Source organism: Stenella coeruleoalba (genome assembly GCF_951394435.1).
Source record: "Stenella coeruleoalba genome assembly, chromosome: 12".
Lineage (NCBI taxonomy): Eukaryota > Metazoa > Chordata > Mammalia > Artiodactyla > Delphinidae > Stenella > Stenella coeruleoalba.
The window spans coordinates 62,528,652-62,547,587 of NC_137158.1; the positions used below are offsets into that span (position 1 = coordinate 62,528,652).

Consider the following 18,936-nt stretch of genomic DNA (forward strand, 5'->3'; position numbering starts at 1 on the left):
AGCTCACTTTGGGAAGGGTTCAGACACTCTTATTGTGCCAAACAGGCTCAGCATTTGGGAATCATGCCAGTTAGATTCATAATAATCCCAAAGACAGATGCAGTTACTTTAAGGGTGGGTTCTAGATGTTTGTTCTAGGTATTTTTTTTAATTTGTTTATTTTTGATATGGAGAAAGAAACTTTATTATAGAAACTAGAAATAAACATTGGCTTTTAAAATATATTAACTTGCAAGTGACTTGTCTTTCAAGACTGTGAACTGAATTATCTCACAATAATTTTGTTTCAGTGTTATTTTTTTTTCCTCAGGAAGAAAGGAATGTTAAAACCTAACTAGAAACTAACACTTTTTGATAAGGATTTAAACTATATTACAATGTTAAGAAACAAAGTTTAAAACACCAGATAAAATCTTGAAACCAAGCATGCTTCACCATTTAATAAAATTGTGACTCATTTCAGTAAGAAAATGCTTTTTTAGTAAGAAAAATGCTTTCTGAGCTAAGTTTGAACTGCCGGGGCACATGGGACACTCACAAACCCAGTCAGCAGAAGTCTCAAACTCCTATAAGATTAAAGGAAAAATAAATTAGTGTGTACAGAGAATGAAAAAAAAAAAAAATCCCCAATGGTACAAGTGTATAAACGGAAGTAAAACTAAAACTCCCCTAAAATCCCCCAATCATCAATCCTTATAAATTCAGCACTTATATTCTCCCTCTGCTTCTTCGGGAGCCCCTACTTAGATGAACACGAAGGTCTTTTCGTGATTTTTATCTCGTAAAACAAAGAGTCGTAAACTATGCTCAACGTGGATACCGACCTCCGTATCACAAACTGTTGAACTTTTAAAACCATGCAAGCACACGTGGGGTTTCCTGAGTTCTGCTGGGGGCGGGCTGTTTGGAACCCTGTGGATTTTGCAGGTGTGTAATCCAGGGCGCGCGCTGCATTCTGCACGGGCAGAGGTGTGTGGTGGGCGCCGCCTGGGCCGGGCAGGGTGGGTGGGGCCGGGCGTGTGCCCCGGTGAGAATGAAGGCATGTGACAATGCGAAGGTGGCGTGTTGGCTCCAGGATCTGGGTGGAGAGTGAAAGCTCCGCCGGGGTGCGCCATGTGTGAGCGGTGATAGCTCCAGCCCCACTCGTACTTAAGTGTCTTTGGTCATCAAGTTAAATTAGACATGATCTTTATTTAAAAAAAACAAAAACAAAAACATAGCCAAACATTCTATGCAAACGTATGCTCCCATCCCCTACTACCTATCCCCCAATCCAACATTGCCCCATCGCCAGGGAGCTGAGTTTTAAACCCTGCAGAAAATCCAATCTCAAATGCCGGAGTCCCCCACCCCCACCCCCACCCCCCTTGCCGCCTCTGCGACAGTGAGGCAGAGCCCGGCGAGCTCGGTTCGGGTGCCCAGGAGCAAGCCGAGTGGGGCGACGGCGGTGCGGCCACCGAAAAGGAGGGGAGGAGGCATCAGTGGGACGTGGCGCGGCCCCGCGCGGCCCATGCCGCGGAGCGGGTTTTGCTCAGGAAAGGGCGCCGCCGCGGCCCCCGGCCGCCCCTCCCTGGCCCCGGGCTATCCGCCCGCGCGCCGCCTGGGCCTCGCAGCGCACCAGGAGCAGCTCGGCGGCGCGAGAGGCGAAGGGGAGCGGCGGCCCCGCCGGCCGGGCAGCCCGGCGGGCTGCAGACAAGGCTACCGCGGAGGCGGTGGACAGGGCGCGTGCGCACTGCAGGGGCGCCAGATTTGGCGGGAGGGGGAGTGTCCAAAGCTCTTTGTTTGATGGCATCTCTGTTTACAGAGTTTACACTTTAATATCAACCTGTTTCCTCCTCCTCCTCCTCCTCCGCGACCTCCTCCTCCTCCTCCTCCTCTTTCTCCTGAGAAACTTCGCCCCGGCGGTGCGGAGCGCCACTGCGCAGCCGGGGAGGGACGCAGGCAGGCGGCGGGCAGCGGGAGGCGGCAGCCCAGTGCGGTTCCCGCGGCTCCCAGCGGAGCCCCGCGCCCGCCGCGCCATGGCCCGGAGACCCCGGCACAGGTAACGGGGATCCCGGGCGGGCGGCCGCGGGCGGGGGCGCGCTGGGCGCCAGGCGCCGGGAGAGCAGGTGGGAAATGGTTCCCGGATCTTCTGCGGGGCTGTCAGATCCTGCGAGGACCTATAGCCCCTGCCTTGGCAGCAGAAGCCGCTCGAGGGACTGATGAATGGAAGAGCCTATGCGAGAAACGCATTAGGACGTTGGGAAGCACTCCCTGCGGCTCATTTTGCAAGTTGCACGGGGGTACGTTCTCTCTAGGGGGAAAAAAGCACGTTCCAGCCGGGGGCAGAGCGGTGCCCACCATTCCCGGGGAGCCCACTAGGTCCCTGGCTTGATGCCGCGGATGTCGGCGAGGGAGTCGCAGCGTAATTGCTGGATGCATTGCGATATGTTTGGACTTGGAAGTGCAGAGCATATGGCAGATATAGGGAAAATGCCGGATTGTATAGTAGCTGCAGGTAGTTCATGTAAATTTCATTCATTCTTTATGGAGGCGAAGAAGAGTGTCAGCTGACAGGCGGCTGGAAAGAAGCTTGTAGGGGAGGAAAGGGTCTCTACATCTGCAAATTGTTTTAAGCCCTGGTTTTGAAGGTTCTAATCATTATTCTCTGCGAGGCTTTTACTTCTAAAGCAAACATTGCACACCCGCTCCCACGCACCCGCGACGCACATGTCAACCGCACTTGGGGAGGCTCGCCGGGTATCTTGAATGAAGTGCCCTTACATTTCGGCCGGAAGGAGGGGAATAGGGAGCGGAGGAGGAAAAGACTGGTCCGAACTGTCACTTGCTGAAGCTACCGCTTCCACCAGTCTCTGGACTTCCCGGACTGGACGCGGCGGAGCTCCCTGCGGGTGGCCGGGTGTAGTCGCTCGCTCGGCGGCCGTCACGGTTGCCACTCAACGGAAAGGGACTGAGGCGGGCAGCACCCAAGGCCGCTGCCGCGCAACCGGGACGCAATCCCCCGGAGCTCTTCCCCTGTGCAAGAGGTCCCGGCGCGGCGCGCGCACGTGGACCCGGCCGAGGTCGCCGTTCCTCCCCGCGCCCAGCTCTGCAGCCTCAGGTCGCCCTGTCGGAGGAGGGGAGACGGGACGGACCCTCGCCAGGAGGTTTTGGGAAAAAGTCCCCGGAGGCAAAGTAAACCCACCCTCTTTTCCTCGGGTTTTTTGATTTTCTTTTACTTATTTGTTTTCGAATCAGCGATCACGGGTCCTCTTGCAGAGCTAGGAAGTTGCAAAGAGCGTGGGTGTGGGCCCCGCTGCAGCACCCTCGGCCGGGCCTGGCCGGGCGGGGAGCGGCACCAAGGCATGGCCGGGTGCCGGAGAAAAAGGGAGGCGACTTGGGGGGCCGCTGGCTCCCTAAGCTTCGTCCAGGGCCCGGCCGCGCGGGGCAGGGGTGCTGCCCCTTAAGTGGTTTCACCTTCGCCCTTGGGACTTAACAGTAGAGCAACGGAGGTCACCTATTTTTTCGAGAGCGGAAACTAGGAGGAATAGGAGAAGGAGGGAGCTGGGAAGGGGTGCTGGGAGGAGGCGCGGGGGAGGCTCCGCGCCCCGAGTTCTCGACTGTCCCCGCGGGGCGGGGCCGCGCAGGTTCCCTGTGGCTCCCAGGTAGCAGAGAGGGGAGGCGGCCAGGAGGGGCGGGAGCCTTGAACCTGCTTCAGGGGGAAGAGAAACCCGGCTGCGGGCTCGAAGCCGTTTCTTGCAAGGCGAACGTCAACTCGGCAGGGATTATTAACCAGGTCAGCGAAATGAGTCTGAACCCTGTTTCTAGAATCACAGTAGCGGCCACAAGGCACTTCCTCCCGCTCCCCTCCCTTTTCCCAACCCCCAACACTTCTTTTCTTTTTCGTTTCTTTGCACGGTTTGTTTCCTTGACAGAATGTAATATTCATAGTCGTACTCTTGTAACCACACCAGGTCTAGCAGGTGGGGAGTCGGGTGCATCAAGCTTGAAATCAGCCTTTGAGAGTCTTCTGACTGTTGGGTCTGAGATCTTCTCAGAGCAGATAAAGGAAAAGTTATTTCAGGTCCTTAGTAGAAATTAATCATGCTTAGACGACCCGGACAATTTAGAACGAGGAAATCTCATGCAAAGCTCAAAGGCGAGACCCGCGCCTAGCCTGCTGATGGACCCAGGAGCTGACAGTGTGAGCAGCCCTGGGCTCGCCCTGCTCCCCTCATGGCCTCTTCAGGACCTGCGGAAGTTGCACACCAAGTTTTCCCCGAGACTTTGCTTTTGCACATCTCTGATTTTGCACATTTCTGCTTAATTTTTAAGAGTCATGGAAGATGTGGAATTATCCCTTATTAGCCCTGGAAAATACTTTACAAGTAAAATCCAAGCCCTTTGTATAGGCGAGCAACTGAGGTCGTGAGAGAGAGGAAGTGATTTGTCCAAGTCACGCAGCTAGGTGGAGGCAGAACTAGCACCTTTGCCTCCAGAACCCTAATCCTGTTTGATGTCTATTCTCTCTCACCTGGTGTAGGCTGCCCCCTATGGGCAGCTGAATTTGTTGCTTATTCCTGAGTGTTGATCTGTTGCCCAGACAGTGGTGTCCAATTACTGATTTGGAAAACCTAGTCCTCACACCAAGGGAGGGAAAGGGGGAGGTGGTGGAGGGATGAATTGGGAGATTGAGACTGACATATATACACTAGTATGTATAGAATAGATAACTAATAAAGACCTGAAAAAAATATATAGTCCTCAGTTCTGAAAACGTGATCTCCAGATCCACCCAAACCCCCAAAGTTGAATTCAGTTGAATCTATGACTCCACTTTCAGATTACTCTGGTTTTCTTGGTATCCCTGATATTTCACAAGGGTGCCACCTCACTTGGGGGGCTTTCCAAGGAGTTCCCTATGAACCTTTCAAAAGCTCTAGGATTATAACTTTTTTTTTTCCACCTTATGATGCTTGTGCTTTTTATTAAAGGGAAACTACTGTAATTTTTAATCAGAAGTTGGTTTAGAGCCCCTTGTTGACAATGTGAAACAGGATCAGGCTCTTGTTTAAAAGGATAGGTACTAAGTGAAAGATGGTTATAGATTATAAACACAGTTTAGTGGTCTTTTTTGTGGTGGCGTTTTAAGTTTGGATCACATCCTACTTATCGCTATGCATCCTGGACCTTCAGATTCTTTCCCAAAATAATAGTTTTAAATTATAAGAACCTCAAATTCAGGATTTTGGGTAAGCATTTTTGCTTGCTGGTAAGGGATGGGTAATATATACTTGTAAGTTACTTTTGGAAGACAAAACCTGATATGAACATACATTTTCCTTTTAGAATAATGATCTGCATTATGATATTGCTTTATATCATTATTTTTATCGTTCTTAGTTTGATGGAATTCTCAATATTACAATTATAAATTTTAGTAAATTTTTAAAGATAGTATAATTTTTCCTCATATCTTAAGTTTTATAAGTAAAATTATAACTAAAAGTAAACTTGCTGTAAAATGACTCTCACCTATCCATTAATAAACATTACGTATAAAGTTACTTCAAAAGTCATCAAAATTTATAGTTTTGGTCAAGTAGGTAAAAGAAAAAACTCTTTTGAAAACAGTAATGGGTTCCTTTTAAACCCACCTGGGGGAATCCCTCAGTTTTGAATTAGGTACATTTTAAGATCTTTCAAAAACCATTCAGTCAGAGGTAGAAAAAACATGAGTAAGATTCTGACTATCATGTGGCCTAATTATTCACTTGGTTACTCTGGAAACTGAGGATTGTAAACGTGGCCACAAGTTGGATCAACCTGGCCTGGAGTTTTGAACTGTTTGGTATTAATGTTATCTACAAAGCAGTTTGATCACTTGATCATTTATCCTTTGTCAGGTTTTTAAATCCTTTCCTTTTAGATTCTCTTAATCTTCTAATCTTTAAGGGATGACTATAATTACATTGTTGGGTGCATTACTTCTTGAATTTTTTTCTCTTAATAAAACACCAGTCCCATTAGGATAACATAATGGAGGTTTTTTTAATTGTATTTGGGAAATATTACTTAAATGATGGGACGTATACCAAAGGTTTTGCGAGTGTACTTATGTAAAGGACATGGGCTCTCGTTCCTTTTATTGTCCTTAACATTAAGTTTTAAACTTAAACCTTCATTGGTTGGAAGGTTGCCAATTGTGTAACTTGTCACTGGTCTAACATTAACAGCAGGTTTAAACACGCAGAGCAATAGAAAGTACCAGGTCCTTTGCCGTATCTGTGGATACCAATAACAGCAGAACCAGTTTACAATCCTAGAGCAACAGAGTGCCAAAAACAGTCTCGTTATGCAAGTTTTCAAAGTTTTATCTTCGTAACCTTTGAAAAGATTGTTGAGGAGTTTTGGTGTAAGTTTTGTAATCCAGTCGTTTGAATCCTCTTGTTTCAGTCCACATCTGCCCATTTTTATTTCTGCAGCATCTACAGTAGTGACGAGGATGATGAAGACATTGAGATGTGTGACCATGATTATGATGGGCTGCTTCCCAAGTCTGGAAAGCGTCACTTGGGGAAAACTAGGTGGACCAGGGAAGAGGTAACTAATCACGTAATCAAAACATGGGGAAAAACCTAGAGTGCATCCATTTATAAAGGACAAAATTTCAGCTAAACTACAGATGTTCAAACTCCTTAGCGGGCTCTCTGACTCTTATCCTAGCCTGCCTCACCACTCCCCCACATGGACACTATACCATCCTTTTCCAAACTTTTTGCAGTTGTTTGAAGGTCCCCTCCTCACTTTGTTTTATCTGTGTTTCCTTCTGCCTATTCTGTTCTTGTCCCTTTGCCCCACAAATTCTTACTACTTCTTTTTTTTTTTTGGGTTCTCGGGCCTCTCACTGTGTGGCCTCTCCCGCTGCGGAGCACAGGCTCCGGACGCGCAGGCTCAGCGGCCATGGCTCACGGGCCCAGCTGCTCCGCGGCATGTGGGATCTTCCCGGACCGGGGCACAAATCCGTGTCCCCTGCATCGGCAGGCGGACTCTCAACCACTGCGCCACCAGGGGAGCCCCTTACTACTTCTTCATCACTTGTGAAGACATCACTTCTTCTGTGAAGCCATCCTTGGCTTCCCCAGACAGGTTGGATTCGTCCTCCAACCAATGGATACATACATGTTCTTATTTATTGTTGCTGTAATGTATATGCCCCCCCGCCCAGTAGACTGTAAGTCTGCTGAGGGCAGAGCTAAACGTCTATTCATTTTTGTGTTCCCTGAACCCAGAATCGATTGCCACAAAGTGGAATATTAACAGATGTTCCCTGAACAAATGAATGAATTGCTATTTCCAAAAACAAAACAAAAGAATAAAGCAAAACACTCACAGAACTTGTCTTGTTATAATGGGTTCATTTAACATTCTTGATATATAATATTACACAGAGGAATATATGTGGATGTCTGTTCTGAAAGCGTTCAAAAATGGATGGAGGTATGTCTCCTTCTCACCTCTGTTTGTCTGCTAGCTTATCAAATCTTATCAAATCTCTATGGGAATGGAAAAATGCTTAGGAGGCAAAATTATTAATGTAAGAGAAAAGTTGCTTTTTTCTTCCAAGTTCTTTAAAAAATTTTTGCTACCAATTGTAGAAGATTTCATGTTAGAATAAATGGTATTGACTCTTCTTCGGTTTCATCCTGTCCTCCTTCACTTAAACCAGAACTCTCATTGACAGGCAGACAGAATTTCCAGTGAGGTCCATAGGAAATCCATAATTTACCTATGGAAATTGTGCACTTGGGTGATTCTCAGCGATTTAGAAGTTCTGTTTGTAACACTGGTTTCCTAATTGCTGTGACTGTGTCATAGCGAGGACTCACATTGTGTGTGAAAGTTACCTTTGCAGAAACATGAGGATTCTCTTTTGCTTGAACATGTTTAGAAAGACACTTGTGAACTGAAAGAGTTCACCCTGACGTTTAGCGTCTTCTGTGTTCTAATAAGTTTGGTCTCATTTAAATTGTCAACACATTGATACAAAAGCTGAATGATTTTCTTACATCATACATGCCTTCGAGTGTAATTAAGAAAAGTGATCTTACATTTTTTTATATGAAAGAGGTTGAACTTACTAAATGTTAGACTAGAGCTTGAACTATTTCTTACTGAGAGTCTATCTATTGCCATAGTTCAATGTCTCTTACGTCAAACACTGGCGTTCATTACTTTTTTCCCACAAAGTAAAATTTTAAAAGTTACCATATGTTAAACATACAATGCGCCAGGCATTATGCTAAAGTTTTGCATAATTAACTCATATAATCCCCAAATAACCCTGCTGACATCATCGTTTCCATTGTACAGATGACAATACTAATGTCCAGAAAAGCAAAATGATATACCCAGGTTTATACAGCTAATCAGTAGCTGAGTTAAGATTCAAACTCTGGTCTGTCTGACTCTAAATAAATCTATGCTGTAAACCAGTATATCACCTTAATATTTGTTGAATTTGGTTATTTTTGAGAGATTTTTTTTGGTGAGGGGTTGGTTCCCCTTTAACTCTAACTTGAATAGAGTTGTACAGTAAATGACTGATATCCTAGGATTACCTTTAAATGTCTTAGGATGAAAAACTAAAGAAGCTGGTGGAACAGAATGGAACAGATGACTGGAAAGTTATTGCCAATTATCTCCCGGTGAGTTAGTAATTTTTTTCTTTCTGTAAAAGGAAATCTTCTCCCAAAGATTTAAATAAGATATTGTAGGAGATGATATTAAGACATTACATATTTGCTTGTATATAAGAAGTAAGGGAGAAATGCCTTATCTGTAACTTATATTTCTTTTGTAATGCATATAATTAAAATTTCTAAATATATTTTTAAAGGATTTTTACAATGTATTTTAAACGTTTGCTTCTTATTTTATCTTTTAATTTTTTAGAATAATATAAATTAGCATTTTGATGATTTGTTGTATGGTAGATGACTAAACTCATGGTACTTCCCCCAAGTCAGCTTCTTTTAAATTTCCTATTTTTTCAATAGCCATAATTTTGGTACCCTGGTTTAAAATTTTGGCGTTCTTTTAGACTTATCATACTCCCCCATCCCCTACAATCAAGCGACGATTAAGGAATCTGGGATTCCTTTGTTTATTCTTCTCACCGTTCCGTATGTTCGGCCCCTTTCCCTCTTCTCTGGCCGATTGCATTGCCTTCATAACTGGCTTTCCTACTTGTAGCTTTCCACTTTCCCATACATTCCAGACACCACTGACAGATGGAGCTTCATAAAATGCAGCTGTACTTTACTTTTCAAAACTAGCAACAGTAACTTCGAGTCTCACACATCAGGTAAACTGCCTGGCACATGAGGGCCTTCCCATATGCCTCAACTTACAGCCCCAGTTCTGTTTCCTACTTCCCCTCTGTAAGCAGGTTTGGTTGAATTCATTTCTGCTTTCCCTTCTGAGGGCTTTTGTCCCTGGTGATGCCACCTCCTAAAATGTTCTAGCCATCCTTCAAAGTCCATGCCAAGAGCTTTTCTGTACTCCTTCTAAGGAAACATAATTTCTCCTCCTCAGAAGATGCTCCTTTTTCCACCTCAATATCATTTTACTTTGGTCTCTTCTTGCATATGAATCAAATTCTGCCCTCTGTTAGTTAATTATATATTTGTCTTTTACTTCTTACAAGACTATAAACTCTTATAAAACAGGGCCTATCTTTATTCACCTTTGTTCTTTCCACAATATTAACACTTGTGGTCCTAAATTGAAGCACATCTCTTAGTTTGAATGGGAATCAAACTTGAGTCATTTAGAGTGGGTTTCCATAGAAGTCCAACATCAATATGGAATCGCTAAGAAGTCCTAATCCATGTGGGTACTTCCAAATGCAATACACTGCGGTTAAGGTTAAGTTAAATTGACAACCAGGTATACAGTACGATGATCCTTTAGTTCACATGGCAGGACTATTTCCCTGAGGATGCAGAGCTTCTAATTTTAGATGCAACTTTGATATATTCTTTGTATGTTCTTTAGCTGTAAGTAATGGGCTCTCCAGATATGCCCTGAACTATGTTCTTGAATGTTTTCACTGCATATTGTCCGTGTGTGATTTTTATTACAGCAGTCTTCATGTGCTTATCACATCGTATCTGTATGACAGTGCACACTTTATCTTATTTGCCTAGAATCGAACAGATGTGCAGTGCCAGCACCGATGGCAGAAAGTACTAAACCCTGAGCTTATCAAGGGTCCTTGGACCAAAGAAGAAGATCAGAGAGTAAGTTCTTTCTCCGTTGGTGTGTGAATCACAATTATGAATATTCCCCAACATTGTTGACTGTTTCCCAACTTGAAGAAACAGGTAAAGTGTGCAAACAGGAAGCAGAGGACTCCATTCCCATATTTCCCATGAATGAAAGAGGATTTTTAGAAATTTTCTAAAGATCTTGTAACATGAAGAATGATTACACTGACTCATTACATAACATTAAAACATAGGTTATTTTTGTGTGTTTATCTGAAGGTGATAGAGCTTGTACAGAAATACGGTCCGAAACGTTGGTCTGTTATTGCCAAGCACTTAAAGGGGAGAATTGGAAAACAATGTAGGGAGAGGTGGCATAACCACTTGAATCCAGAAGTTAAGAAAACCTCCTGGACAGAAGAGGAAGACAGAATTATTTACCAGGCACACAAGAGACTGGGGAACAGATGGGCAGAAATCGCAAAGCTACTGCCTGGACGGTAATAATATGTCAAAAAATATATTGATTGGGAAGAATGAGGGAGTGGGTATTGAACATTCTGCTTTAAAATGTATGGTGAGTGAATTACATTTTATCGATGGTAAATGTTTCACAAGATAAACTAGATCCATAGCTTTTACAAACTGGAAGAGATCTTAGAGTTTACCTGGTTGAGGACTTCCAGAATCCACCCAAAAGTGAGCTTGGGCCAACTTTCCTCAGCCTCAGTTGCCCCATTTGCAAAACGGGGTATAACCTACTTCGTAGGGCCAATGCTAGTATCAAGTAAAACAAATGTCAGAGCACTTTGTAAACTACAAAACTCTAAACACATAGAAGCAAACCAAGGGTAGACAGTTTGTCTCTGGTCTGAGTTCACACAGCTGGTTAAGTGACCAGAAGGAATTTGGCTACCATTTTCCTGATACCATGTTCATTTCATTATACCACTTGGCTTAATTTTTTCTTTTGAATAAAGAAAGACTGTATTTCTAGAATTATCATACTGCTTCCAGGTTTTTAAATAATGTCATTGTTAAGCTTTCTTTTTAATGAACAAAGCACGAAAATGACCTCATTATGAGGGATATCTATGGAAGCTCATTTTTGTCCCACTTTCCCCATTTAAACAGTTTATAACGGATGTCATTTAGTTTGGAAGATACTAATTATAAATCTTACATTAAAATATTGTAGGATAGGAAACATTTTAAATATTTTTATTCTTGAGCTTCATAACCCCAAAGTGGAGAAAGGGTCATTTCAAAGAAGGCTGTGGCTCTCATGGTCTATGCAGTGTTCTCTTGTGATGTTCTGAAACATTTCCTCCCTCCTGGTTCAGTATAAGCTTAGAGAATTCAAGAGGTTGATAAAAGGAGGCCTTTTCTCCCATATGGTCTGAAAGGATATGCTGTTGATTCTTCCAGAAATTTAAGGGGCAATTGAACTTCCTCTTTCTTTAGCATACATTCCCCCACCCCCATCGAAATAGTAAAAGGGAGGCTTAAAACGGTTTTTTTGAATTGAGAAACTGTTTTCCTGAGAATTGAAAAACCTTAGTAAAAATGCTTTGCAGTTTGAAAATATATTGGGGAGTTAGCCTCTTTCCCTTCGGGATCCCATTTTGCATTTTCGCCTCTGGTTATGGTTCCATTTGCCTGGTTATGGAACCATTTGAGGTAGTTTTCAAAAGGTGGGCATTTTTTTTACTCAGAATCTCTGGCTAGTGCTATTCTAGATAAAGAGTAGACGCTGAGACGGCAGCAACGTCATTATTGCTCACCAAACTTTACTGAGTGCCTGTTGTGATGTGTAGGCCCTGCTAAGCCACGCTCAAAGGAGTAATTTTCTAGAACAGCCAGAACTTTAAGTTGTATTAGAGTCTTGTATCACAATCAGAATAAACATGAAGGGTGTTTTATTGGAAATATTCTTAACAAGGAAACAAAATGGCTAAAAGATTTCAGCATTTATAGAAAACTATGTAAGTTCCATATTATGTAATTTAGAGAAACCTATCAATTTTTAATTAGGTGATAGTGGAAGCATGATTTTTAGGAGGCAGAGAAGACAGAAACGATTAAAAGGAAAGAAACACTCGTAGTGGACCAAAAGAAAGGGTCTCTGTTAGAAACAGTTTTCTGTCAATTAACTGTAATCTGAATTGAAATTTTTGTTTGTAAAATGTGTATGTGATATATTTCTGTGCAGAACTGATAATGCTATCAAGAACCACTGGAATTCTACCATGCGTCGCAAGGTCGAGCAGGAAGGTTATCTGCAGGAGTCTTCTAAAGCCAGCCAGCCACCAGTGGCCACAAGTTTTCAGAAGAACAGCCATTTGATGGGTTTTGCCCATGCTCTACCTTCAGCTCAACTCCCTCCAACTGGCCAGCCCTCAGTTAACAATGACTATTCCTATTACCACGTTTCTGAAGCACAAAACGTAAGCCATTCCTCAGAATTTAGTTTAATGAGAGAGATGTTATTTTAGCTCCAGGTAATAATGATACCTTTCAGGTGCATACTTCTCAGCTTTCATGAACATGACCATGATCACGATCAATCGAGAGGGGTAGGTGTTGTTAGCCCTGATACGGATCCAGAAATGAGGATGTTAAGTGATTTGTCCAGGGTTACACAGCTCATAGAGATAGTACAGACTAAAACCCAAGTTGTTTGCTTCTAACTTGCTGCTTCGAATCTAATTTGGGAAGTTAGCTTTTGGATGTAAATTTACTTACCAAGGTACTGCTGAAGAAGAATGGGGGTATGGAGGTGCAGTTGTAGCTAATACTTTTCTCTGCTCAGATGAAAAGTGAATGTAATATTACATTTAAAGAGGAACTAGTTTGACCCTGAAATTTAACAGATAATTGTAAGTTCAATTCTGGTAGTGATCTAGCTGAAGTACCTTAATTTATTCATTCAGTAAGTGTTTACCTTCTTACTGTGAATCAGGAGCAGTTTTGTGACTGACATCTGACATCTTTTGTCTTCCTTTGAATCGGTGTGATTCTTTCTTCATTTCTTGATATTTATATTTATGGACAAAAATCTTCAAAATGGGTGGGAAAAGAAGAATAAAGAGAAAAAAATCAAGAAACTTGAATCTTAAAATCAGCAATAATAAATGGTGAAACTTATCCAAGAATTCAGAGCTCATAAGCAAATTCTATGCAAAACATATTAGTAGCTTTTACTCTTCTCTGTCTGTTCCATATATTTGACTACAGACCTTCCTGACTGGTCTCAGGTGAATGAACTATCTTAAGAGGTGCTATACTCTTTCCTAAAGCTCATAATAGTTCACAGAAACATATTTTTATTTATAAACAGCTAGTGCCATCCGTTTTTACCATCAAAACTTTCATACACTCGTGAATGTACTTTAGATTATATTTTTCTTTCTGTTTCACTCTAAGGAATACTTCCTATCAGGATCGATGAGCACCTTAAATTTCTTTCGCTCTGTTGCTTTAGCTCTTTAACAATTATTAAAGGCTTGGCTAAAATTTCAAATTGGAGTTGGGTTTTATTTATTTATTTTGCTTTGTGAATTTTATCAGAAAAGTGTTTGTTTGTTTGTTTTCCTTAGTCCTAGAGCAAAACTTCAGGAAGCCAACAAGTCCCCTGAAGCACGTGTAACCATGAATGTCTTGGCCTTTGTTTGTTTTGCCTTTTTTTAAAATTTAATTTTATTTATTTTTTATACAGCAGGCTCTTATTAGTTATCTATTTTATACATATTAGTGTATATATGTTTTGCCTTTTTGATGTAGGTCTCCAGTCACGTCCCATATCCTGTAGCGTTACATGTAAATATAGTCAATGTCCCTCAGCCAGCTGCTGCAGCCATTCAGGTAAGCCCATTTTAAGATCATTTCATGAAGAAACTCATTAGCTACTCAAGGCACAGTTCTGTTTCTTTCATCCCAACGATTATTTGCACCTGATCCACTGAAGTTAAAAGAAAAGGGGGCTGTGGGGAGGTGGGCAGAGCTCTGGCCAGCAAGCTACACTTCAGGTTCTCTGATGTTAGAAGTTGAAACAACCCCTCCGTCAGCACCTCCTCTAGCCTCAGGTTTCACATCCCTCCCTTATGTCTGGGATAACATTCAGAGATTTCTACAGTGGCCAGATTCCGTTGGCGTTTGTTCCACGCCAGGGCTCTTTGGGTTCTGTGTGGTCCCTCGTGAACCTCGGGCCACGATCATTGTATTTACACTTTCTCACCAGATCTTTGTCTTTTTTTCTCCCTTAACTTTTAATTTCAGAGACACTATAACGATGAAGACCCTGAGAAAGAAAAGCGAATAAAGGAGCTAGAGTTGCTTCTAATGTCAACTGAGAATGAACTCAAAGGACAGCAGGCACTTCCAGTAAGATGTCACTGCCTACTTGATCTGGGCGGGGGATAACGCTTGACCCCAGCGCTCTTCTGTATCTTTTCCCTTATCTTCTAAATATCACATTAATCAAGACTCTGTATATCCACTAACAATGTTTAAACACTAGAGGTTGCTTGTAATAAAATGCAGTTGGTATCACGATGTGTGTTGACTAAGTTGGAAGTAGTCCTTTTGTGTTGCCATAGAAACTCAATATCCATTTGTAATTCTCATTCTTGATTTTTCTTTTCTTCAGAAGGACTGTAATCAATTCAAAGACTAGCAGAGAAAAAATGAAAATTTGCAATTTTTTTTTTTTTTTACAAATCTGTGTATCTGTCGGGTACCTATTCATTCGATTTTTTCTATTATTCTTTTAAGCTAGATTTTCATACTTTATAATTTCAAATATGATTTGATGTATGTCCAGTATATACATGTAAAAAAAGATATATATTAAATCTCTCCATAAGCAACATAAATGTCTCTCTTTTGTTTGCACACACAAAAGCTGTGTGGACCATTACTGAATTTTGACATCTTTTCTAGTGTTTGGGCAGCAAACTGGGAAAGCAGCTTGCACTTTGTAACGTGCAAGAGAATAAAAGATGGGATACCCAGTAGGTATTCTGAGGAGTAGATTTCTTTTTGGTTAAATAATAAAATGATTATGTGCATATGATAGTTCGACCACTTTTTAACTTTAGTTAATGTTTTGCAATTTCTCCTGTTGCATGGTCATGCTGAAAGGAGACTTCTGTTAATTTGCTCTTCTGCTTTCCTAACCACGTTGATTTGGCAGCCCTTCACTGCATCAGTGCAATCTGTAGCATTAAAAAAGGAGTAGAAGCCACAAGAATATATGCAAATAAAAGCAACTCTAACTCTTGAATCCTCCAGCCTTTTTGTAGGTTAGAATGAGAATAGCCCACTTCTTAATTTGCAGCAAACCTTTATGATCCTATTGGAAATTATGTTAAAGTAGATTTTTAAGACATTCCATGTGAGAGTTGTACTTGGTAACATAATCCCTCTATTTGCAGTTTTAACAAGATGATGACAGTGAAGGTAATCCTATAGATGACAGGCTATACCATTATTAAAAAGCAGGGTCTTGCATTGGTAGAAGGAAACATCTTGACAACTGTCTCATAGGCGCAAGTTTTGGATGATGCAACAACTTTTATCTTTCCTCTAACAGCATCTGATACCTTGTGCAACTTCATTGCTAAGTTCCTTCTCTCTTTTTCCTCCCCGCTTTTTCTTTATTCCCCCACCCCCTCCTTAGACACAGAACCACACATGCAGCTACCCTGGGTGGCACAGCACCACCATTGCCGACCACACCAGACCTCATGGAGACAGTGCACCTGTTTCCTGTTTGGAAGACCACCACTCCACTCCATCTCTGCCGGTGGATCCTGGTTCCCTACCTGAAGAAAGCGCCTCTCCAGCCAGGTGCATGATCGTCCACCAAGGCACCATTCTGGACAATGTTAAGAACCTCTTAGAATTTGCAGAAACACTTCAATTTATAGATTCTGTAAGTAGAATTTTTAAGGCAAGCTAATGTTTTTGGAAGGGGGATTAGGAAACTCCTCAAATTGTTGCCATTTTCTATGGCGAATATCATGTTACTAGCATATGTTAACGTAAACGTATGACTTTAGTTTCTGTGTATATATTTTTTCAATATCTGATTTCTTAGGCTACCCAGATATAAAGGTAGCTTTTCACATATTTCCTTCAAAATGCATATTTTTAAAAATAGTAAAGTTAATGACCTATAAGTAGAGCTTGGGTAATAGGAATGATATTTGGATTATTTTAAACTTGTTTTTTTGTACTTTGTTTACTCCTTTGTGTTTCCCTAAAATTGTGCTTTGCTTTTGGATAGCACATTAAGAATTATGTTCACTCGGAGCTTAAAGCCATCTTTCAATATATGTGAATTGGTAATATGTTCATTTGTTGGCGCATGGCTTTCTCCACAAAACATTGATTACCAGTCCCAACGGATTCACTGAGACAAACCATCTCTGGTGAAACAAACTTGAATTCAGTACCACAAAAGCAGACACTCAATTCATTTCCTTTGTTTCCCGGTTGGTTAAAAAGCATTTACTGCATCCCCCATCAGACAGAGGATGAACATTGCCAAAATGTGCTATCAAAAAGTCTTCTTTTTGCTTTGAACTGCATGCAAATGATAGAGTGCCAGGAGGTCCCTGCAGCACCAGGGTAGGGCCAGCCTTGAGGCAGCATGGCAGACGCACCATGCAGTGTACCAGAACAACTGTTCATCCCGAAGCTGTTTCTCAGGAGGTCAAGCAAGTGGGCCAGGTGTTTTCTTTGCGTTCAGCATCTCTTTCTCAGTGCTGTGTTTCAGGTGATGGCACACATCATGCACACACTGTCTCAAAGTTCTGTGCCTCCCACATTGTTTCAGGATCCTTCATCGTGGGGTGATCTCAGCAGTTTTGAATTCTTTGAAGAAGCAGCTTTTTCACCTAGCCAACACCACGCAGGCAAAGCCCTCCAGCTTCAGCAAAGAGAGGGCAGTGTGAATAGGCCTGCAGGAGAGCCTAGCAAGAGGGCGAACAAACGCAAGTTGAGTGAGGGTTCACTTGACCTGCCCAAGCCCTTCCCTCCTGCGAGGCCCAGCACAATTCCACGGGTCATCCTTCGAAAAAAGCGGGGCCAAGCCAGCCCCATAGCCACTGGACACTCTAGTTCCTTGATATTTGCTGACGTCAGCAGTTCAACTCCCAAGCGTTCCCTTGTCAAAAGCCTACCTTTCTCCCCCTCGCAGGTAGAGCACAATTTCTGCACAGCTGTTACTAATTTTCAGCAGACACCTGACCCTTAATAATCTAGAAACTAATCCTTTGGAACAAATGACTCATTACTGTTGTCTTCACTGATTTCATTCCGTTGTTGCCTCTGGCTGTTGCTAAGTCATACTGCCTCCCAGAGTGTAGGCTATCTGTAGATGGACTCATGATTTTGTCATAATTCTCTCTCTGACTTTTTGGTGATTCTAAAGAGAGTTAGTTGCCTGGGATGTGCTTTTATTTCCTTCAACACTAGAGTTTAACGTTTCTACTCCTTCCTCTTCTCCCATCCCTTTAAAAACTTTAACAGATTTTCTGCCTCTTTGTTCACTTATTGTTATGTGATTCACTGACCAGGGGAGGAGGGAACCAAATTATGTTTAGATAACATTTGAGCTGCAACGGGAAAATTTAAAGGTTCCAGTCCATCTTTAAGTGAAAAAGTTTTGGGAGAAAATGAGGAACAAATGCTTAAGAAAAACAACGTATGTTTTAATTTCAATTTCTCAACATTGGCTCTTCTGAGTCGTGCCATAATATTTTATTGGCAGTTTTTGCCAATGAATGTTCCTATTTCATACAGCTTTTTTAAGGCATGGAAGTTATAATTTTTATCAAAGACTTGTGTTCCTTGATTATGAAAATAATTGAAGCTAAAGGATAATTTGGCACTTTAAAACATTTTTCCAATTATGCCTGTCGAGTCTGTTATAAGAACAACTTAGGTATGAGCAAATGATATGCCCACTAAAAAAAGATCTTCTTTTTTTGCTTGTATTTTCCAAACCCTGTTCTGAAGTATATTAGTTCTACAAGATTTTAATGATGTTCCAGAAAAACATCTAAATATATAGGTATATAAGTTTGGGAAACACTGAATCAAACAAAATTAAAATGGTTTGTTTAGGGCTTCCCTGGTGGCGCAGTGGTTGAGAGTCCGCCTGCCGATGCAGGGGACACGGGTTTGTGCCCCGGTCCGGGAGGATCCCACATGCCGCGGAGCGGCTGGGCCCGTGAGCCATGGCCGCTGAGCCTGCGCATCCGGCGCCTGTGCTCTGCAACGGGAGAGGCCACAACAGTGAGAGGCCCGCGTACCGCAAAAAAAAAAAAAAAAAAAATGGTTTGTTTACTGCAGGACCTCTCAAAGTTTTTAATATACGGATGTGCATTGTGAATTTCCAGGAGGAGACTACAATATGTGTGTTTCCCAAATTTGTTTTACCTTGGAACCATTTGAGGAACACCTATTACTTTCTCAGAACATCAGTGTTCTGAGAGATACAGCTTAAATTATTCAAGAATTTTCCACATAATGTCAACTTTATATAATAATGGTTCCTAGATCATTAAAGAGAAAAAACAAAGTATGAAAGAAAAAAATGATTACTTTCCAAAAAAAATCATGTTAACACCTTTAATGTTAATAAGAAATGCATCTCATTCTCTTTAATGACAAGTGT

At 42.2% G+C, this 18,936-nt stretch overlaps 1 protein-coding gene across 8 annotated transcripts in view; it reads left to right on the top strand.

The window, feature by feature from the left end:
• Positions 1-2,018: 2,018 nt before the first annotated feature.
• MYB (MYB proto-oncogene, transcription factor) overlaps positions 2,019-18,936 on the top strand; it is a gene marked incomplete at its 5' end in the record, with an annotated part of 33,719 nt that continues 16,801 nt past the window's right edge. For 2 of the 8 annotated variants that reach the window (XM_079939239.1, XM_079939242.1), the window contains 9 exons: positions 2,019-2,041; positions 6,465-6,582; positions 8,616-8,687; positions 10,191-10,283; positions 10,530-10,750; positions 12,463-12,697; positions 14,034-14,114; positions 14,529-14,633; positions 15,931-16,185. In XM_079939239.1, coding sequence (XP_079795365.1) covers positions 2,019-2,041; positions 6,465-6,582; positions 8,616-8,687; positions 10,191-10,283; positions 10,530-10,750; positions 12,463-12,697; positions 14,034-14,114; positions 14,529-14,633; positions 15,931-16,185 — 1,203 coding nt within the window. Of the gene's footprint in view, positions 2,042-6,464; positions 6,583-8,615; positions 8,688-10,190; positions 10,284-10,529; positions 10,751-12,462; positions 12,698-14,033; positions 14,115-14,528; positions 14,634-15,930; positions 16,186-17,091; positions 17,455-18,936 lie in introns of all 8 variants that reach the window. The other 6 variants (XM_079939236.1, XM_079939238.1, XM_079939237.1 and 3 more) reach the window with 6 other exon arrangements.